Source organism: Xyrauchen texanus, chromosome 8 (genome assembly GCF_025860055.1).
Source record: "Xyrauchen texanus isolate HMW12.3.18 chromosome 8, RBS_HiC_50CHRs, whole genome shotgun sequence".
Classification (NCBI taxonomy): domain Eukaryota; kingdom Metazoa; phylum Chordata; class Actinopteri; order Cypriniformes; family Catostomidae; genus Xyrauchen; species Xyrauchen texanus.
Window position 1 is genome coordinate 17735426 of NC_068283.1, and position 23792 is coordinate 17759217.

The 23792-nt window shown below is 42.3% G+C and overlaps 1 protein-coding gene across 1 annotated transcript in view; it reads right to left on the minus strand.

Annotated features, from left to right (window-relative positions):
• The window catches only part of LOC127648236 (guanine nucleotide-binding protein subunit alpha-12), a 49495-nt gene that overhangs the window by 13704 nt on the left and 11999 nt on the right, over positions 1–23792 (minus strand). Inside the window, exon 2 of the mRNA XM_052132817.1 lies at positions 19505–19720. Within this exon, the coding sequence (XP_051988777.1) occupies positions 19505–19720 (216 nt within the window). The remainder of the gene's footprint in view (positions 1–19504; positions 19721–23792) is intronic.

The following is a 23792-nucleotide window of genomic DNA, read 5'->3' on the forward strand; positions in this document are numbered from 1 at the left end:
GGACTTGTCGGCCACTTTTCAAACAGGTTTAAATCTGTTGTAGCATCTGTAACTTTTCTGGGCGAGTTGCAGGAGATTGCTCACTACACAACCATTGGTAGCAGACCAGTCACCAACTCAAAACATCAAAGGAGATAAGCTTGAGTCATGTAGTGTATACAATTTTACCCAAAAATGAAAATTCTCTCATAATTTAATCACCCTCATGTCATCCCAGATGTGTATGACTTTCTTTCTTCAGCAGAACACAAAGTTTTTAGAAAAATAAAACAAGAATAAAGAAGAATAAAATAACCTGGATAGACAATTTAGGCATTTAATCTCCAACCTTGGAATGTCAAGGCAATGGATGTGTTTGTCATGAGCATATCAAACCTCAACCTGTGGAGTACTTTGACTAAGTTGTACCATAATGGCCTAGATAGGGGAGACAGACAGATAGGACACTGGAGGAGCAGACCAAAATGAGCGTGCATTTATCGCTCCTGATAGTCTGTCTACAGATAGCAAATGACAGATGACAGGGCAGTCAGAGAAATATGGCTAAATGCACTAGTGACACCTCTCAGAGTCAAGAGCCATTCTGCCCTGTCACTTCCATTATGCCCCCTGAGAAATGAGGGGCTACAGTAATATTACCAATGACAAAAAGCCCAGAGAGTGTTGTTTTGTGTGATAGATGATGATCAAGTTGGAAATCTGGGAACATTGAATTTATTGCTGTTTGATGTGTTTGATGTTCTGAAGACAAAAAAGAATTGCCTGTGTTGTTGTATTCCTCATTTGTAAGTTCCTGTGGCTAAAATGGTCTACTATTCAAATAAATGAAAATACAAAATTGTTTTACAGCATAAAATGCGATTTTTGAAACACTGATTCAAGAATTGAAATGCATAAATAGAATTCTTAGACCAGATTACAATGAATGGTGAAATGCCATACCATTCTGGTATCAAATAAACACAAGCAAGAACATTTTGGACAACTCCTTCCCTCTCAGACGGACGATGATGATGATGGCCCCTAAATATTTCATATAAAAGTCTCACAGGGTGAATATCACGAGACCTGTCAAGAACATGTCCAGGTCTTAGGTCATGCCAAAAATAAAAAGCATAAAACATAAAATTATATTTTGCATTAAAAATACATTGTGACTGTCACAGTTAATCACCATTTTGTCAGTTATTCACTGTTCTGTTACAAGGACTCTTGTTTTGATATGGTTTTTGTCCTCTGTCTTCAGTTCTCCCCGAACTACATTCCCTATTATGCACTGCCATCTGTTTCTCAACTTCTTCACCGGTTATCCATTCCCTCATCAACTTCAGTTTTTATAAATATCCTTTAGTTTCCTTCCATCCTTGTCAGTTCTTAGTTGTACAAGTTGGTTATTTAGTGATGTTTCCTTTGTTTGATATTTGTCAGTGTTTCGACATCTTCATTAAAAGTCTGCTGATAGATCCACCGCTTCCCTTCTCCTCTCTCCTGATCACTACGTGACAGTGACATTATTTTAATGACAATTAAAGAAACACACACCCCCTTGTCATTACTGCAATACGAAAACATATAATTCTCATTAATTTAATACAAATATAAATATATATATATTATATATTTAAAGTATAAATAATGGTAGTATTTGTAGTACTAAATTTAGTTTATACTGATTGCATTATAATAATACAATAAACCACTGTGTTCAGACAGGAGGATTATCATTAAAGTATTACAGCAATAACAGATTTTTTTCTTTCTTTCTTTTTGCATTACAGTAATGGTCAATACAGGGTAAAATGTGCTTAGATGAAAATACTGTCAATCCCAAAAATAGGATTCATTTTATTTAGGTAAAACATTTTTTTATGTTGAGGTGATCTGTGACCCGAACACAAACAGACTCCAGAGAGTGAGGTAGGCCTACAGCCATTAGCATCAAAGATTGCCATCAAAAATGCTGTAAGTGTTTATTTGGAAATGTAGTATTACATAACAGCTATACAAATACAGTAAAAATATATGTCTATTTCCATCACACTTCAGGATGTCCTAACCGGACCAAGTATTCTAATTGCTTTAAAGCTATTTTTAAAATTCAGTGAATGAACAATTGAAGTTTAAAAGCAGCAATAATGTTGTGAAGCCATTTAATAGCAAAACTGTTTATCTAATGACTACATCTGCCTCATTTTAGTCTTTTCATTGCTCTGCAAATAAAATAAAAAAACTGAAGAATGAATTAAATGCTTTCTGGAAATGGCCTCTGCAAAGATCTCAGCCAAAATCCACAAAATATCTGGTCAGTACGAATTCATCAATCTTGCCACTACCGATTAACAGCCGTAATTAACCGGAACTCTCTCTGAACCATGGTTGACATTGTGTCTTGTTTTCCTCCATTTATTCTCTTCTCATATGTTTCACACACAGCTCTGCTATGAATGTCCCAGCACAGTTACTATATCCCAGCTGTGTGAATAAGGGTGGAGCGTGTTCCAAGTTGACTGGGAGGCTACTAAACAATAGGACATTATTTACTGAATTCCCTTCACTACTTTGGTTGTGGCCAGGGATTCAGCGAGAAGCGTTCTCCCATAGCTCAGCAGTCCTCTATTCCATTTTATTTGCACACTCTTGTGACTCTTGAGTGAATTTGTTTTAATTACAGAGTGTGTAAAAACCAGGCTGCTATTGACTAAGCATACTCTGCTCCAGCAGCCAGAAATGCTGAGCAGTAATCGCGGCCACAGAAGAAGCCAGTGAATTGACACAAGTGATAAGTCTACGGAGTTGGCGGTACAGCTGTATCAATCCAAAAATGGAAAATATCTGCAACAATAAAATTTGTACATACAGCACCACTAATCAAAATACTTGTACCTCCTTTTAATAATAAAAAAAGCTAAAATCACAGTTGAAGTAAGGCACTTAAAATGGAAGTGAATAGGGTTAGTCCGTAAATTTTTAAATACTAGGGCTGTCAATTGATACAAATTTGGTGTGGTTTGTTATATAAACTGCACGTTGCCTTTACAACTAGAGTTTTACTTACTGTCCCATGAAGAAAACAAGCTTAAATTGCTGCAATGGTAAGAATATTCTTTATTATGGTCTGGGGACATGATACCGTACTCATCATCAAAATGCTCCTATACCAAAAACTGATACCATCTGATGAAATAATGTAATTCTGTAAACACTCAGCGAACAAATTGAAATGTTATCATTAAACCACAAAGGCTGTGATTTAATGAGATAAATATATAGTTTGCATGTGCTGTGCGCTTCAAATGTGAGCGCTTGTGAATGTAGAAAGCCAGTGTTGTGCCGAATCCTACTATTCGTACCATTTAGAGCTCCTTGGCTCATACACGGAAAACACCATCGTGAGCACTGAGCACGCACATAGATTCTTATATTTATTGAGATAACAATCTCTGCGATTCTAACATAGGAGAGAGCGTAACTGTCAACAAGCATGTTACAACAGTAAGTCACTGTTAGCGGATACCAACATTTTTATTTTGGATTGCGCCGGTATAGGGACATCCCTAAATCCCTATAACACTTCGATCATGTTAACATGTAATAGTTTTGAAACAAAGTGTATTGTAGTGTATTTTAATGTTTATGGACTTGCCCCATTCACGTGCCTTACTGTAACCGCAATTTATTTATTTTTTATAAGCAACATTTTGGCCTGAACCTCACACAAAGCTTTCAAATGGCTTCAAACGACTTGGATTTGTGTTGTATGGAATATTCACTTGTATTCTTACAGAGCTTGACAGCCCCTAATTCAAATAATTTTCATTGTATAGAAGAGCATCTTTTTTATAAGAGCGTTTTTTTTTTACTTCCTTGGAAGAAAGTCACAACAAAGAACAACACGTGGGTGAGAATTTGCTAGCATTTTCATTTTTGGGTGTACTTCTCCTTTAATAAACCTTTAGAAAACTGACTAAACACTAACAAGAACTACAAGCTTTTGACAGAAGTGGACATGCATTGGCTTCTTGTTGTGTTTATGTGTTCCTGATGTCTATGCTGGCTGTGGTATTGGGGAGGTGGACCTGATCCTGGAGATCTACGCTGCAGCTGCTCTGGAATGTGAGCTGGGCTGCTTATCTGAAGCTCTTCAGAGGATGGCTTATGTTCTGGTATAAGCCATCGCCCCTAGCCCGCTCAGTAAACAAATACACCCTTCCTCTGTATGGATTTTCTTTATATATTTTGGACTGCCCATCTAAGACCATCAAACAATTCAAATGGGACCCACATTTACAGAGCGGAGACTGAAAAATAGAGAGAATCAGGCACAGGCCTGGTGAGAACTCCATGAGGCATCATAAACTATTTAAGATCCTCTTTAAAATTGTTGTTTCTGGGTAACAACACACAGCATGGTTGCTTAATCTGCTGTGAGATGCTAGAAACACCAAGACTTTTGTTAAATATCTTGTATATTTACGAAAATAGGTTATCAGGGGACTGACCAGCACCCATCTTATTCTCAGCCATGAGGAATTTAAGACACTTCCCAGCAACATCAATCTCCCTGTGGAATGTTGAATGCCGCCCAACTTTTGGGCAGTGGGGGTATCTTTCTTGGGTCATGCATTGAAATAACTTTCTTGCTAGCCAGGGAGGGTGAAACGTAAAAAATATCTTAATTTTGGCTCTTTGTGTACTTGAGAAAACAAGCACACTAATGATATGTCCAAGCAAATTTAAAGGTGGTCTATTTGGGCAGCCAATGGAATGGAACTCTAGTTATATGTGCCGCAGTGTGCACAGAGGATAAGCCCCATATTCCTCTTTGGGAAGGTTCTCTGTGCAAATGAAGGACACTCCCTGCCTTGGACAGTCTTACAAAGAAGCATCATTACTCCTCCTTGCTGATACTTTTGCTAACAAAGGTCCAGTGAGAATCCCTGTCTTGGCTGTGATTTTCACGGAATGAAGTGAAATATGACTGGACTTTTGCTTGAGAAACTGACATTTAACAAACATTTCTTGTCCTCTGAAAAAGCTCTCTTTGGGTGCTGCAAAATAAGGGGACAGATAAACTTGAAAGCACTGTCTCCATTCATCAGATCATGAAATATTTTCTATTAAATGTAAACCAAATATATATTTTAGGGCTGCAACGGTACATGTCCTTCGGTATGGTACACGCAGTCAAACGAATGATTACATATCTTAGAACGTGTGAAACCAAAATTAAAACAACGTATAACAAACTACACAAACCACGCTGAAATAAAATGAAAAAAGACTGTGGAGCAACACGGGACTGCACAGAACCAAAACTTAACAGAACAGAGCACCAGACAGGACACTAGAAACTGTGGATCAGATAAATGCATGTAAAATTTATACAAGCAAGCTCGCTATTTTTCCCAACTGTGATGGAACTAAACAAAATATAAATATGTTGGACTTAAATAAACCAGACGTTGAAGACCCACCGCCGACTCTAAAATCTGTTATTTAGGAGCATTTGGGAAGGTGTGGTGAGAAAGTACATGCGCGAAGTGATCGACTGTGTTCCGAAACTGCTACCGGGTCCTTGAATAATGAATAACATGAGAGTAAGGGCAGCTGGTGGAGTTTCTGGTATGATGGTGTCCCCATAGGGAAGGGGTCAGGAAACTTTTTTCACTAAGGAGACAATTAAAAAAAAAATGTTTGGTTGTTGCAATTTTTGTAAAAGCCATAGCACAAACTAATAAAAACAAAAAACTAATATGCAACAATTAATAGGTAACATGTTGCAATATGGAATTGAGTACACATATTTGTGCGGGTCTCCATAAAATTACTTCATTTTACAATTGTTCATGAAAAGGTTCACGTCCCTTTTGGGCTAGGCAATATGTAAAAATATTTTAACTATAATCGGCTTAAAAAATCCGATATCTGATAATATTGTCAACCACCCTGCCGAGGGTCAGTGAAACTGACTTTTATTTTTACTTTATTGATTTTGCTTTAAAAATGTTATTAACTTATTGAAACACGAAAAACTTAAACAAAATAAATTTCTAAATTCAAATTGAAATGAAAGAAATGAAAAAAAGCTATTAAAAAAAAGTTATCAAAAAATATTATATATAACCACCTCCCCAAATCCAAACATTTACCATCTTCAACAGCCCCATTTGCCATCACGCAAGCATCCGTAAATGCCAACAGGTGAAAAAATACTAATAGCCTACAAATTAAGAACTAAAGACAACTATATATATAAAGATAATAATAATAATAATCATAATAATGTGTTCCCAAAAACAAATGCTGCCAAATGTTACTAAACTTGCAGAGTTCACAATGTGTAAGAGCGAACTGCTCCGTGGAAATAAAGTGAAACTCACAGCACCTCCTGAGATGATCGTAGATCATTTGCAGCATTTTCATAGACAACAGTATTCTTGCAAACAGCTTTCAGATGAATGAAACACAGAAAAAGGAGTGATAACTCATTTGAGTTCCACAAGACAGGGTCTCGCTGCACGCCTCTGAACAAACAGCGAATCAGACACGAGCAATGACGGCTTTTATTTCATCAAGCATGTGTCTTTGTGACTAACAACATTTCTTGTCATGTGTCACTGTGAGACGTTTTACAGGTCACCCTCCTGTTGTGGGAAGATGAGCAAAATTACTTGCGCATGAAATACCTGCATTTGGACGAGGAGCTAGCGAACTGGATTGAGCCTTGTCGCATTTGGCAGGTGCTATTTCACACCCTGGGTGCACATAAAAATTAACAAACGATTGTAAAACTGCATGTAGAATATGCTCTTAACCACTAACATCAATAGTTGTTGGGAAACATGGCCCCAAACTCTATGCATGTGCATGTCTTGGAGAAGCTTTCATTGCACTTGTAAACAGTAGACGGAAGCCACTCCTCAGTAAAAAGCACATGACAGCCCGCCTGGAGTTTGCCAAAAGGCACCTGAAGGACTCTCAGACCATGAGAAACAAAATTCTCTGGGCTTATGAAACAAAGATTGAACACTTTGGCCTGAATGGCAAGCGTCATGTCTGCAGGAAACCAGGCACCCCTCATCACCTGGCCAATACCATCCCTACAGTGAAGCATGGTGGTGGCAGCATCATGCTGTGGGGATGTTTTTCAGCTGCAGGAACTGGGAAACTAGTCAGGATCGAGGGAAAGATGAATGCAGCAATGTACAGAGACATCCTTGGTGAAAACCTGCTCCAGAGAGCTCTGGACCTCAGACTGGGAGGAAGGTTCATCTTCCAACAGGACAACAACCTTAAGCACACAGCCAAGATAACAAAGGATTGGCTACGGGACAACTCTGTGAATGTCCTTGAGTGGCCCAGCGAGAGCCCAGACTTGAACCTGATTGAACATTGAGATCTGAAAATGGCTGTGCACCGACACTCCCCATCCAACCTGATGGAGCTTGAGAGGTCCTGCAAAGAAGAATGGGAGAAACTGCCCAAAAATAAGTGTGCCAAGCTTGTAGCTTCATACTCAAAAAGACTTGAGGCTGTAATTTGAGCCAAAAGTGCTTCAAAAAAGTATTGAGCAAAGGCTGTGAATACTTACAGTATGTACAGTACATGTGATTTTTTTATTTTTTTATTTTTAATACATTTGCAAAGATTTCAAACAAACTTCTTTCACTTTGTCATTATGTGGTATTTTGTTGTAGAATTTTGAGGAAAATAATGAATTGAATCCATTTTGGAATAAGGCTGTAACATGAAAATTGAAGTGCCGTGAATACTTTCTGGATGCACTGTATATTCTTTGTCTCTGGACAGGACTGTGTAATACAGTATTATGCACTTAATTGTAATAAAAAATATGTTACAATACAAAAGGTCTTATTGGTTTTATTAACCGAGAGTTGAGATTTGTTTGTCCTTTTTACATCTATCCTCTTGTATTTCTTCTTCTGTTTTATTTTCAATGTATTCTTAATTTTTCAATTCATTCTTAATTTTTCTCCTTCTCTGCAAAACCGCTGATATGTGCCGTAGATCAAACAGCATACGCTCTATAGAGATGAGTGGAACAGTAATTGACTGCAGCTTGCTGATCAAACAATCGCTCGGCTCCGAAGAAAAAATCTGAATGGACAGATGCAAGATTCCCTCCCTTTATACCCGTATGTCCGGAGGAGGAACATGTAAATTCTGTCTGCCAATTTCTCATTGGCCTTTTCTCAAGTTCAGAGATGCGTGAGGCTCTCAAGGGAGACTCCTAGTGCCGCTTCTTCGACACAACGTCGACACGAGCGACAGATAGGGAATCCTATTTGCGATTGAAATGTTGCTTGCAATACATTTACTTGTGTCTAGGTACACGGTTATGCAGCGTTCCATTCAAGTTATAAGTGGAAAAATCTTACTTGATATCTCCGACCATAAATACATTCCGTTTTCCTATATTCGAAACTACAATGAGTTTGACTCTCATTAGAGAAGTCTCCTAGCAACCCAACTGATAAACAATGCTGCAGCGCTAGCATTTGTGCTTCAGGTGTACGATTATCAAAAGAGATTATAATGTTTTATACACCTGTTTCTGCAGGCATTTGTTAAACAAGCTTTAATATCATTGTGGCAGGGCGGAGGGCGGGGCCAGGTCGTGATCCTACACAGCCGGTCCTGTATTAGGCTAATTAAGCCTCTGTGAGGAATAAAGGTCAACTGCAGAGGATCGTGTGGGAGAGAGAGATCGTTTACGGACATGTCCGACATGTGTGTGTTTATATTGTCTTCTGTTTTAAGATTCTCATTAAAATATTATTTATATTGAAAAGCCTGTTCTCGCCTCCTCCTTTCATTGATCCCTTTACAATCATGTAATGTAGAAACAAACTCATTTATCAATATTACTTAATAAAGTGAATGTTTATCACATATACAGTATCTCCCTATATCTTTGTGTGATATCATGCCCCTGCATCTCTGCGAAATCAGAGTTTAGAAATCTGCACAAGCCTACAAGTTGTAATTCTGACTTCAAGATGCATTCCATTGAACTTTCCGAATTGAATGGAACGCAGCACTACTTTTCAAAGCTTGATCTGACACTGAATTTTCAAGCAGTCTAATTTACATCAGAAAACTCCTGATGTTGCTATAACAATGCAAAAAGCACTTACTAATTTACTTGAAGTGAAAATCAGTCCTCCTTTCCTGTTTAATAAATTAAACAATCACACGATCATACAGAACATCTCGTGTTTTTAAATCCGTAAGGATCTCTTTCTCAATGGTGATAGCAGCAGTGATGACGATCTCGCACTCTTCGCTTTCAAATTACGTACATCACTTAAAGCCTGATTGTGTCACACCCACCACACCCACCAAGAACAAATAAATCAATCTGATTGGCTGATGAATCTGACAATCTGACTTTAGTTGCCCATTCATTTGCACTGTTTAGGGATTCTGTGGAAATTCTGAAGGCCTGATGGGGTGGAGCTCAGATTCACACGCTGCTTTGCTAATGAGCTTGCTTCGGGCATGTGATTTGTGAAACAGTTGTCACACTTTGCTTGTAGCATTAAGGAATACATTGCTGTGCATCTTCAAAGTATAGTTAAATTGTAATTACATATTTTTATATTTTCCACTCCATACCGAACAATAGATAGTTAAAAGGTGGACTTCTTTTTTAAAAGAATTAAAGGATTAATCAATAGTGTAACAGATAGTCAATTAAAATTCAAGTGAACTACCAGTAAACCGGAATTTTTTAAAATAAAAAAATAAAATGTATTCCAATATCATGGTGTGTTTGTCAGAAAGGAATTTATGATAGCTCTGACTCAACTGTGGTGAAGCTGCATTGCTGTAACGAATGCAGGAGTGAAGGCAGACGAGGAGGTGCGGATCCAAAAGCAGGTTCTTTATTATAAATCAAAGTGAGGGCAAACAAACAGGAACAAAGAAATATCCACGAGGGGAAAACAACATGAACATGAAAAACATCCACAGGCAGGAGAAACAACCACAACATTCACGTACAACAACATTCAACGACCGACAAGGGAATGAAGGAACAAACAGGGTTTAAATACACAAGGACAAGGGTAACAAGATAATTAACTAAAACCAATGACAAATAAGAACTGAATCAAGGTAATCAAACAATGAACCAATAAACCCCAGATACAAAACATGGAGGGAAAACAGGATGTGACAAAACTAGGAACTGAACAGGAATTTTCAAAATAAAAGTACACAAAAGAACAAAGGACAACAATGAAAATGACAGAATCCCCCCTCAAAAGGATCGGATTCCAGACGATCCTGAAACAAAAAACAAAAGACAAAAACCCACAAAAACGAAATAAGGGCACCAGGGGCAAACAGACAGTCCAAGTGGGCACATGGGCAGACAGACAGACCAGGGGGGCACAATGGGCAGGCTGGAAGTCCAGGGGGGCGCAGAGGGCAAGACAGGCAGGTCACGGAGGTGCAATGGGCAGACAGGAAGTCCAAGGGCTCACAGAGGGCAGGCAGGAAGTCCAAGGGGGAAATGAGACAGTCCACGGGGGCACAAATGGACAGGGTTAGGGGGCCAGGGAGGTATCGACCGGGCAAGGATAGGTCTGGGGGACCGGGGAGGAGGCCACTGGACAGGAACAGGGTCAGGGGGCCTGGGAAGAGGCCACAGGTCAGGAACAGGGTCAGGGGCCCTGGGAGGAGGCCACCGGACAGGGGCAGGTTCAGGAGGCCTGGGAGGAGGCCACAGGACAGGGACTGGGTCAGGGGGCCCGGGAGGAGGCCAAAGGACAGGGGCCGGGTCAGGAGGCCTGGGAGGAGGCCACAGGACGGGAACTGGGTCAGGGGGCCTGGGAGGAGGCCACAGGATAGGGGCCGGGTCAGGAGGCCTGGGAGGAGGCCACAGTACTGGGACCGGGTCAGGAGGCCTGGGAGGCGGCCACAGGATGGGAACAGGGTCAGGAGGCCTGGGAGGAGGCCACAGGACGGGAACAGGTCTAGGAGGCCTGGGAGGCAGCCTCAGGACAGGGACAGGTTTAGATGGCCCGGGGGCTGCCAATAAGGCAAGGGCCGGCTCAGGGGGCCTAGGAGGAGGCCACAGGATAGAGGCCGATCTAGGTGGCCTAGGAGATGGCCATGGGGCAAGGACCGGTTCAGGAGGTCTGGAAGCTGGCCTCAGAGCAAGGACGGGCTCCGGGGGCCTGGGAGCGGGCCACAGGGCAAGGATAGGTTCAGGAGGCCTGGGGGTTGACCACGGGATGTGGGTAGGTTTGGGGGACCTGGGTGGTGACCACCACATAGGGACCGGTGGAGCCGCATGAGGCGGAGCCAAGGAGGACTTCGGAGGCAGAGCCGTAGAAGACTTGGGAGGCTGCGTCGAAGGAGGCGTAGGCAGGACCGTGGGGGGCTTAGGAGGCGGAGCCAAGGGAGGTGGCGCCGTAGGAGGTTCTTCAGGCGGTGAGCTGGAAGGCTTTGGAGGTGGAGCCGAGGAAGGTTGAGCCGTAGGAGACTGGAGAGGCAGAGCCGTGGGAGGCGGAGCCGTAAGAGGCTCGGGGGCGGAGCCGTAGGAGGCTCGGGGGGCGGAGCCGCAGGAGGCTCGGGAGGCGGAGCCGCAGGAGGCTCGGGAGGCGGAGCCGCAGGAGGCTCGGGGGGCGGAGCCGCAGGAGGCTCGGGGCGGAGCCGCAGGAGGCTCGGGAGGTGGAGCCGCAGGAGGCGGAGCCATAGGAGGCGGAGCCGTAGGAGGCTCGGGAGGCAGAGCCGTGGGAGGCTCGGGAGGCGGAGCAGTAGGAGGCTGAGCCATAGGAGGCGGAGCCCTGGAAGGCTCGAGAGGCTTGAGGGGCGGTGCCCTGGTAGGCTCGAGAAGCTTGAGGGGCGGAGCCCTAGAAGACTCGAGAGACTTGGGAGGCAGAGCCCTGGAAGGCTCGAGAGGCTTGAGTGGCGGAGCCCTGGAAGGCTCGAGAGGCTTGAGTGGTGGAGCCCTGGAAGGCTCGAGAGACTTGAGAGGCGGAGCCCCAGGAGGCTCGAGAGGAGGAGCTCTGGAAAGCTCAGAAGACTTGAGAGACGGAGCCCTAGAAGACTCGAGAGACTTGGGAGGCAGAGCCCTGGAAGGCTCGAGAGGCTTGAGTGGTGGAGCCCTGGAGGCTCGAGAGGCTTGAGTGCGAGCCCTGGAAGGCTCGAGAGACTTGAGAGGCGGAGCCCCAGGAGGCTCGAGAGGAGGAGCTCTGGAAAGCTCGGGAGACTTGAGAGACGGAGCCCTGGAAGACTCGAGAGACTTGAGGCGGAGCCCTAGGAGGCTCGGGAGGAGGAGCCCTGGAAGGCTTGAGAGGCGGAGCCCTGGAAGGCTCGAGAGGCTTGAGTGGTGGAGCCCTGGAAGGCTCGAGAGACTTGAGAGGCGGAGCCCTGGAAGGCCCGAGAGACTTGAGAGGCGGAGCCCCAGGAGGCTCGAGAGGAGGAGCTCTGGAAAGCTCGAGAGACTTGAGAGACGGAGCCCTAGAAGACTCGAGAGACTTGGGAGGCGGAGCCCTGGAAGGCTCGAGAGGCTTGAGTGGCGGAGCCCTGGAAGGCTTGAGAGACTTGAGAGGCGGAGCCCTGGAAGGCTCGGGAGACTTGAGAGGCGGAGCCCCAGGAGGCTCGAGAGGAGGAGCTCTGGAAAGCTCGGGAGACTTGAGAGACGGAGCCCTAGAAGACTCGAGAGACTTGGGAGGCAGAGCCCTGGAAGGCTCGAGAGGCTTGAGTGGCGGAGCCCTGGAAGGCTCGAGAGGCTTGAGTGGCAGAGCCCTGGAAGGCTCGAGAGGAGGAGCTCTGGAAAGCTCGGGAGACTTGAGAGACGGAGCCCTAGAAGACTCGAGAGCCGTAGGAGGAGCCCTGGAAGGCTCGAGAGGCTTGAGTGGCGGAGCCCTGGAAGGCTCGAGAGACTTGAGAGGCGGAGCCCCAGGAGGCTCGAGAGGAGGAGCTCTGGAAAGCTCGGGAGACTTGACAGACGGAGCCCTAGAAGACTCGAGAGACTTGGGAGGCAGAGCCCTGGAAGGCTCGAGAGGCTTGAGTGGTGGAGCCCTGGAAGGCTCGAGAGACTTGAGAGGCGGATCCCTGGAAGGCTCGAGAGGAGGAGCTCTGGAAAGCTCGGGAGACTTGAGGCGGAGCCCTAGGAGGCTTGGGAGGAGGAGCCCTGGAAGGCTTGAGAGGCGGAGCCCTGGAAGGCTCGAGAGGCTCGAGAGACTTGAGAGGCGGAGCCCTGGGAGGCTCGGGAAACTCGGAAGGCGGAGCTCTGGAAAGCTCGGGAAACTCGGTAGGCGGAGCTCTGGAAAGCTCGGGAGGAGGAGCCTTAGAAGACTCGAGAGACTTGAGAGGGGGAGCCCTGGGAGGCTCGAGTGGCGGAGCCCTGGAAGACTCGAGAGACTTGGGAGGCGGAGCCCTGGAAGGCTCGGGAGGAGGAGTCCTGGAAGACTCGAGAGACTTGGGAGGAGGAGCCCTGGAAGGCTCGGGAGGCACTGGCTCTTGGACGGTCATGGCTGCTGGGGCTGGCTCTGGGACGGTCGAGGCTACAGGCATTGGCTCTGGGACGGTCGAGGCTACAGGCGTTGGCTCTGGGACGGTCGAGGCTACAGGCGCTGGCTCAGGGACGGTCGAGGCTACAGGCGCTGGCTCAGGGACGGTCGAGGCTACAGGCGCTGGCTCAGGGACGGTCGAGGCTACAGGCGCTGGCTCAGGGACGGTCGAGGCTACAGGCGCTGGCTCAGGGACGGTCGAGGCTACAGGCGCTGGCTCATTGACGTTTGAGGCTATCGGCACTGGCTCACTGACTTCTGAGGCGACAGGTACTGGCTGGGTGACCGAGGCATGTGCTGGCTTGGGTTCACTGACCGTGGCTGACTCAGGATCACTCACAGTGACATGCGTGGGCTCTGGCTCGCTCACCGTGACATGCGTGGGCTCTGGCTCGCTCACCGTGACATGCGTGGGCTCTGGCTCGCTCACCGTGACATGCGTGGGCTCTGGCTCGCTCACCGTGACATGCGTGGGCTCTGGCTCGCTCACCGTGACATGCGTGGGCTCTGGCTCGCAGACCGGGGCAGGCGCGAACCGGGAGGCAGAAGCCCGTCTTCTCACCCTCCTCCGGGCAGTCGAAGTGGACCGTGCAGGCTCGCAGACCGGGGCAGGCGCGAACCGGGAGGCAGAAGCCCATCTTCTCACCCTCCTCCGAGCAGTCGAAGTGGACCGTGCAGGCTCAATGACGGCAACAGGCGTGGGGGTTTGCACACTGACCGTAGGGGCTGGCGTGACAGGGAGAGCTAGGGACGACTGGAGAGTCACTGCCGTGGGAGGGGAGGCAGGATCCTCATCCACAACATCCACAGTAAGTGGCGAGCCGCATACCAGCAGCGTCTCCACCACAAAATCACAGAGCGTCCAGCCGCGTGTCGCCGGTGGCAACCGCTCCTTCAGTGAGGGGTTCAGGTTACCCCAGAAGAAAACCACCAAGGCCGAGTCCGGGAAGTCGGAGATGTTTGCCAGCTCAAGGAAGTCACGGATGTGGTCCTCCATCGGTCGGTCCTCTTGCTTTAGGCAAAGCAGCTGGTAGTTCGCTTGCTGAACCGCTGGATCCATAGTGTGGTCGGTCATTCTGTAACGAATGTAGGAGTGAAGGCAGACGAGGAGGTGCAGATCCAAAAGCAGGTTCTTTATTATAAATCAAAGTGAGGGCAAACAAACAGGAACAAAAAATATCCACGAGGGGAAAACAACATGAACATGAAAAACATCCACAGGCAGGAGAAACAACCACAACATTCACGTACAACAACATTCAACGACCGACAAGGGAATGAAGGAACAAACAGGGTTTAAATACACAAGGACAAGGGTAACAAGATAATTAACTAAAACCAATGACAAACAAGAACTGAATCAAGGTAATCAAACAATGAACCAATAAAACCCAGATACAAAACATGGAGGGAAAACAGGATGTGACAAAACTAGGAACTGAACAGGAATTTTCAAAATAAAAGTACACAAAAGAACAAAGGACAACAATGAACATGACAACTGCACAGACAGATCTGTTCGTGGCATAGAACCAGTGTGGTTTTTCTAGGGGCAGCAGTGTCAGCCTTCAACAAAGAAACATTACAGACTTCCTATGAACTCTCCACAGCCTTCAAGCAATGCATCGTTTGTGTCCAATCACAATATAACCAGAGCCCCATTACTGCTAATGGCCAGTCTTATGATTTTGGCAGCCACACTGACAATGGATTGATTTATTTTTTTTTAATATTCCAATATATTAATGTCATGGTCTCACACACATTTAATCCAGTTTTTTTTTTTAAATGCGCCTCATAAATAATTAAATCAGACTAAAACAAAAATCTGTCTTTTTTTATTTTAATATCATGTAAATACTTCAATCCAACTGAAATCGTAGCAGTACGGTTTTTGCCAAGTCGGACTAACAGACCTAAATAATGAGATTGTAGCTCCTAGAAGTACTTGATTTTGTAGCTTATTTTCAGTACGTGTCTTTTTTTGTTCTGAAAGTTACAGTATGTTTTCATCGTATAATTAACTCTTTTACGTCAGTAGATCAAGGAAAATTGATTCCTCATGATGTGAGCCCTATAAAAAAAATAAAGAAAGATTAATTATGATGCATACACTAAGGTTCTTTTCTATGAGTATCCTCAACATCTATCATATTGAATAGTCATCCAGATTTCTGACATTGATTTAAGGTTGCATAATGACAAAAATCTGTTGCTTGTTTCTCATGGTGAGTGCCAATGATTTTCCCTGAAGGGATTCAGTGATGGAATTTAACAGAATGTTGTAAGTGCTGACGGACCTCCTTCGCCCCAGCACAATCCTCCCAGGAGCTTAAGGAATGATGGAGACACTGGAGGCTGAGTGGGAATCTGGGCCAATTTCTTTAGAAAGAGCTGCCTGAAGCAGAGCTGTCTTCCTACATACAACTTCTGTTCACTGACAATACTGTTACAGAGATGGTTTGAGGGATCTAGAGAGATTTTCTGGTCTCATTACTTCCAAGTATGTAAAAATTGAGATATGACCGAAATTGGGTCTGTAAAGACTACGATCTGCATTTTGGCTCATCTATGCTCAGATACAAAGAAACCTGCATTGGGGGGCCTGGGTAGCACAGATAGTACTGACGCTGACAATCACCTCTGGGGTTGTGAGATCGAATCCAGGGTGTGCTGAGTGACTCCAGCCAGGTCTCCTATTCAACCAAATTGGGAGGGTACATTCACATGGGGTAAACTCTTCGTGGTTGCGATTTATGGTTTTCGCTCTCAATGGGGTGTGTGGCAAGTTGTGTGTGGATCGCGGAGAGTAGCATGATCCTCCCGTGCTGTAAGTCTCTGCGATGTCATGCACAACAAGCCACATGATAAGATGCGTGGATTGATTGTCTCAGACGTGGAGGCAACTGAGACTTGTCCTCTGCCTCCCGGATTGAGGTGAGTAACTGCCCCACCATGAGGACTTACTAAGTAGTGGGAATTGGGCATTCCAAATTAGGAGAAAAGGGGATAAAAAAAGAAAACTGCATTGCAGTAACTACATAACCCAAAAAAAAGTTACTTTAAAGCCATTTTTAAATTTTTCTCAACTGGTGTAATTTTGCGTTTTGCCTTTGTTAAGATTAGCATGTAGAACTTACAGTATTCCATTACAACGCATGTTTCTGAGACTTTAGTAGAAAGAGAATATCTTTTAGGCAAAGAGACCAGCTTTTACACAGGCACACTTTTGTTTGGGGTAGAAACAAAGAGGATGTGAAGGACAGGGCTAATGCTAATGCTGAGATACTCAGTTTGACAGGCTGAGCACTGTAATGTCCACCCGCTTGCAGTCTTCTGAATAGAGTCACAAACAAGTAGGCATTCACAGAGTAGAAAGAACAAAAGAGTCTGAGCAAGAAAGGGGCTCAAACCCTTTGGCCCAGATGCCCAGTTCGACGTAATGGCCCTTAGAGGGTCAATGGAATCATGTCACTGACCGAAAGGAAAAACAGCTGGGTCAAACTCTACAAATGTCATGCATGTCTCATTAATGCAAAAATATGTAAATAATGGCTTTTAAAGCTAATTGCAGGGAGATTTTCAAATCACTTTGGAAGGAGCCATGTGAAATTCCTTTACCCTAATATGCAATGCAATGTTAAAAACACACACACACACATATACATCAGAAACCTTCTTCTGAGTAAATGTCCTCTGATTATATTAAAGCAAAATTGTTCTGCATCAGGTCATAATTTGATCAAACTGTATTAAATTAACATTATTCAAAAGTTTGTAAAGTTAGAAGTCACGTTCTATGTTTCAATTTGAGTTTCACGAAAAACGATTGTGACATTAATGTGATGGTTTATCAATGTTTAATATACAACAAAGCAGCATCTTTCACTTTGCCCAAGTGTTTGGAGGTGGTGGTCTGACCATTTTTTGCTAGTCTGAAATTACATTTTATCCAAAGCAGATGACAAGTACTGTATATTTCCTTTCTAATAAACATGTCTTTTAACAATACAGTCTGTGTCTCATTACACTGTAGAAGCGATCAGCATGGAGCGAGGGCTGGTGATGCAAACCCTAAGGACATACAAAAGCAGGGAGTCTTTCAGCTCTGTCCACAGATGAACTTCACAATCTGTGTCCTCAAATCAAAGCCAGAAAGCCAGAAATTGTATTATTAAGCAGATTACAGCCATCTTTTCTCAGCCTTTGAAATTTTGAATGGCAGCATCAGTAGCATCAAAAGGTCAGTAGCACAGTTAAGGTCTGACTTCATAAAAATAAGTTAAGAGATGCTGGGGACATTTCAATCTGTCCAATTTTATGTGGAGAAGCAGATTTTATGAAGACTGATTAAACTAGATTAAAGATATTTCTCTTTATAAAGAAAAGGACAAATGAAATGAGCAAATCATTGGCGGCATAGCAGATATCTAGCAGAATGGCTGATGGCCAGTATAATACTGATATAGAGACAAACTTTGACATTGGCTTGACAAAGCCTTGTCAGAAAGATAGATGGGATTTTTAGGATTTTGGGTCATCCGCTATGGGAAAACTGTTAGTATGATCGGTTAGAAAAGACAAAGCAACCCGACTCAGAACAGCCTGAGTTGAGTAAAAGAGAAGGGTTGCTGAGTTTGACGGATGTAGCTTGAAAGCTCTAGGAGGAGTAATAGTCAGATATTTTGGTCTTAGTTTATGGCTAAAAATAAACTAAACCAATCTGAAGAATATCTAAGGGTGTATTGATTCACTCATCTCACGACATAACAGTTCAGTTCATGATATTGAACTCACTTTTCGGCTAATTTCATGATTCTTTATACTAAGCCAGAATCAAAAAGTTAAAATTTAGAATGTTTTATTTTTTTGTATTATTATTAATTTAAAGACATATGCAAAACATATCCTTTCCTTTAAAATTGAGCTTAAAGTACTGTTCATAAAAGTGCTAAATGACGTTCTGAGTATTGGATATAAAAGACCTTATTGAAATAACATAAAGAACACTTACTTTACACGTTATTTACTCAATTCACTAAAAACTAAATTTTCCAATCTCTTTATAAGGCTGATTGTAGATTTCAGCAACTGATTGGCAAAACTACCACTTCTGTTAATTGGCACAGTTTAGATACCGATATCTCAGAATGGTCCAAAATGGTCTATCACTACAAATTATTGATATAGAGAAGCTGATTTATTTTCGAATAAAATCTTTGAATCATCTCATGCACAGAGAAATGTGCGCCATTCACCCTGTCTATCCTGTCCTCCATCCTGCTCCACTGACCTAGTTCTTTAGGACTCATAGCAAAGCTTAAAAATTCATAAAGATTTAGAGGTATTGTTACAAAGATAGATATACATGTGAATTGCATCGCTCTAGTGCACAGTCAAAGTGATTAAAATTTGAGAGACTCCTGTGCACAGCTTCTGAACTCATTAAAGTCATGTGGCAACAAACCAACTGAGCCAAGATGCACATAAATAAGTCAAGCTTCCTCTGCTTTTCTGCACTTAGCAGGTTTAATTAAGGCCTCCCTGTGTATAGCTTTAATAGTTGGTCCAACCATTTTCATCTCCCTGACATTGAAATAGTATGCTATTCACTGCACCATTCTGCTCTTTACTGTAACATTAAGAACACAAGATGGAGTGCATTACCGCATTAGAGTGAGTCTGGCTTCCCCGGTTGCGCATTTAAGATGGTATTGTCTAGTGGTTGACAATCTGTCCTGCTAATTAAAAGTAGTAGGTCTGAAACTTGCAAGGCGTTATCACGAACAATCACTCTTGTTCCCATAAGAAATGCATTTATCCAGGGTAAAAAATGATTAGTGTTTTATGAGGACACTCGTGACCAACTACACAAAGAGCAGAGTGGCACATCCTATGAAGTGCATTATCCAGATGGCACAGGTTTTCAGGAAATGTGTTGTGACTGCACTTACCAGCTGAAACTCACTGCGGCGCCCATAGGCTTCCTGGATTCCGCTATCATTCCAGAGTGCCTGCAGGGCTGGTACGTACAGCTGAAAGGTGCAGGGTTCCACAGGCATGCCTGCTTTGTTTTCGAAGGACATAACAAACATGCCATGCTTCTCGTTCTCTGAATTTTGCCAGGGAAGGCCGAGCTTGTCCCGGGCATCCACCAGCACCCGCATCCCCTTTGAGAAAGACAAAGAGAAAGAAAAGATATGATTCCATGTTTGCTTGTCTGTGGTGTACAATGTTAACAGGGTGGGTCCTGTTGAGGTTATAATGAAGATGAATGAATTCTTAATGCAATAAAATAATGGCTTTTATATTCATGTTTTCATGTTCACCTGCAGCACACTTTAAATCTGCTAAAACCTGTCTACCCTTGTAAATTTATGATGTTCGTTTTTAGATCAGTAATCAATTTACATCTAACATCTAAAGTTCTAACGGTAAATTGCTAATATCATGGAAAACGGGATTTTGCTTGCTATTTTGAAATAAAAGTTTATAATTTACTGACCACATGTTAACATATCAATGCCTATTAAGGCGCTAAATATACTTCACACAAGTACATGTACGCAGAAGCTAGACCTTGGCCTAAGCATTGGCATTGTTCGGTCCAGTTGAACATGCTTAACATGCCTTCATAAAATGTTTATTTTTTTGTTTTTGCTTTTGCTTTTCTTGTATAAAAAACAGAATAAACAATATAAGAATCAACTTTAACCCCCGTTATTTCCCCCTCCCCCTCCCCAACCTGTCCTTCAACAAACAGCCCTGTGGTCAAAGCCTAAATTACACAATGCACACATATAACAAACAAACAAAAAATATTTGAGATACTCAAAAATATAAAAATCAACAAAGAGAAAAGAAAAGAAAGAAATCTACAAAGAACAGATTACTATGACAATTTTGTCTCTCTCCACGTGGTCCTCACTGAGAGCCTTACAGAAAGGACAAATACCTGTCCCATTTCTAACCATATGCATCCAATCTGCCAATCCACTTATCTGACATCTTTTCAAATGCCACCACCCAGCCCAATATGGTGAACCATTCTTGAAATGAGAGAGCACCAATTGACTTCCATCCTCCAATAATTATTTATCTGCCAATCATTATACTATTTATGACCCAGCTTTTAGTATATTTGTCACCTACTTTAATAATCACCCAATATATATAGTCTGAGGCAGAATTAAATTTGAGTATCTAAAACCTCACAGATAAAATCCTGGACTCTTATCCCGAATTCGTGAATCTTAGCGCAAAATCACAGAGCATGGGCTATGTCTCTATCCTCCAACTGACATTGCCAGCAGGTAGGTGTGTCTTTTAAACCAAGCCTAAACAATCTAGAGGAAGTCCAGTAGAAACGATGCAAAATCTTAAATTGAGTAAGGCATATCCTTGCATTACTAAACACAGTTTAAAATTTATTTTTTCCCCCATATTGAATGTAAGTGTGAAATAATGGGATGCATTTTTACTTCTCTAGGCAGTTTGATAGAAAGACAATTGTGCAATGGTGAGATTGGGGCAAGGACCGCTTGTTCAATGTAGTACCTGGGAGGGGATCTCTCAGGTGGAAGAGACCAATGGGCAAGGTGTCTGAGACTAAAAGCATAGCAATGAAACAATTTTGGGAGGCCTAAACCTCCTTTGTCAATTGGTCTATGTAACTTACTGAAATGCAACCAAGGTCGTTTACCATTTCAAATATAAGACTTAGATATTCTATGGAATTGTTATAATAAGAGGAACTTCTAGAGGGAGAGACTGTAGTAGATAATTGAATTTGGAGACAAAATTCATTTTTATAACATTGACCTTCCCTGCCATAAAATTTTAGTGAAGCCCACCTATCCACATCACACGAGAACCTTTTCATTAATGGTTCTCAATTAACTAACTAAATCTCTCAAATTTGCTAAAAATAAAATACCTAAATACCTAATGCCTTGTTTGGGCCATTGAAAGGTGCCAATATGCTGTCAGAGCAAGAGCTTCCGATTTAGACCTTTCTACTTTATGTATCTGGGAAGAGTTTCCCTGCTTTGTCCCCCAACTCAAAGTATGTCTGCCTTTCCCTGAATAACCAAAACTCTTTCTTCTGTGAACAAAATAGTATTGTACCTATACTTTAGCTGAGTCAACTCTCTAAGACCATTGGATCACATTCAGAGCTTCAGCTCTGTTTCAGCACTTATAATACTCTTTTCCAATTATATTAATGCTTATGCTTTGATCTGTGTAATGAACGAGGCATATTGTATAATCCACCCCAAAGAACTGCCTTAAGCACCTCCCATGCCATGCCCACAGAGGAAACAGAGGACCAATTGGTTTCTACATAAACATTGACTTCTGTCTTTAACATTTGTTGAAATGCTGGGTCCTGTAGAAGGTATGTATTAAAGTGCCATCTATATCTTTTCTCTATATGCAGCAACATCTCTAAACACACTAAAGCATGATCTGATACTAAAATATTCTCAACCGGACAGTCAGTGGCAGATGGAATAAGTGACTTAGATATATATATATATATATATATATATATATATATATATATATATATATATATAGCCATTATCATCAAGATTACAACAAAAAAAGACTTGAAATATTTATAAATAAGAAGTCTCCACCACAAACCATTTCACAAAGGATCCCAGCTGCTTTTAAATTTCCCTCAAGATCTATAAAAAAGTTCTGATCATCAGATCAAAAATTTTCGTTGTCGACTAATCATTTGATCTCATTTAACGTAACATGGGATCACATTAGCCCTGCAGTTCCCACAAGACTGAGGAGAGGAAGAATTACACAGATCACAGTCCAGATGCACTCTAAACTTTCCAAAAAGCTTAAGGTGAAGTAGATCACAAAGTACGAGGGAATTATACAAAAAAATAAAAAATAAGTAAATTCAGAAGCACTCTCGTTGTGGAATAAGTAGAGCTGGAGCTCTTTAAAGGAAACACCCCGACGTTACATCTTAAATGCAGTTATATTTAATGCGTTATAGCTTTATTAAAGTTCAAATAATTCAGAAGCAGATCCTGTAAATAATTACAAACTCTGAATCTGCATTTCGTTGTGTGGTCCGCGCCGCATCTATGAGTTTTGCGAATGTCTCGATCTAAGGGGGGGAGATTGAAACTGCACCCGGCTGATGCACACTCTGTCACGGGGACGCTCATCCCTCAAGCGTGCATGCTTAATGCAGCTAGATTATAACATGATGGCTCGCGACTTATTGAATCATAGTATACGTCACTGTGCATTTCTTATCGTGAAGAAAATTGGCATATTGGTATATTATGATTCAATAATATCAGTTTTATTAATAAGAGAGAGTTTGTTTTTTTGTGAGTAAAAGATGGATGGAAGTGAATAGAAAGGTGAGACAGGGAAGTCTTCGCCCCATTATACACTGCAACAAAATAATTTTTAGATTTGTTTTTCTTTGGCTTGTTTTCCAATATAAATATCAAAAACTCCTTTAAAACAACAGACATTTTCTTTAGCAACTATACTGCAGAAGAATAAAATGTTATCTGAGAATGTTGTATATAATATTAAAAATACAAATATTTGAAAATATCTAAAAATCCTTTAAAAAATGATGCATTCACTTGAGAAGCAGCATATAAGATATTTAAACTTGCTTTTAGAGATTAAATCTTGAATATATGTATATTTTGTCTCTACTGCACTCGCAGAATTATAACCAAATGAAAAAAAACACTCGTATACAAAATACATTTATTTTTAAGATACATTCTCTTAAAGCAAGTCTAAATATATTATATGTTGCTTCTCAAGTAAATGTATTTTGTTTTTAGACCATTTTAAATGGAAAACAAGAGAAAAAACTTGATAACAATAGGATCTTTTGCATTGAATTTCTTAAATGAATAAAAAAGTATTTTCTTTCCCGTTAATTCAGTGAATGTCTTTTAGAGGTATTTTTAAAAGATGATTTTGTCCTCTTTATTGTTGTAAGCACGTTTAATTCAACCTTTTAAGTCGGGGCACAAGTTGAATAATCGTTTAAGTGCTAATGATTAATCTTTGCAATAATAGTCAAATAGTTGAATAATCATTCTAATAATCATGAGGGTGAGTAAATGATGAGAGAATATTTATTTTTGGGTGAACTATCCCTTTAAGTACAATGGTGAACAATGGTGTGAACTACACCGGTACAAAGAGATCAGTCAATAAGTCATACCAATAATAAAC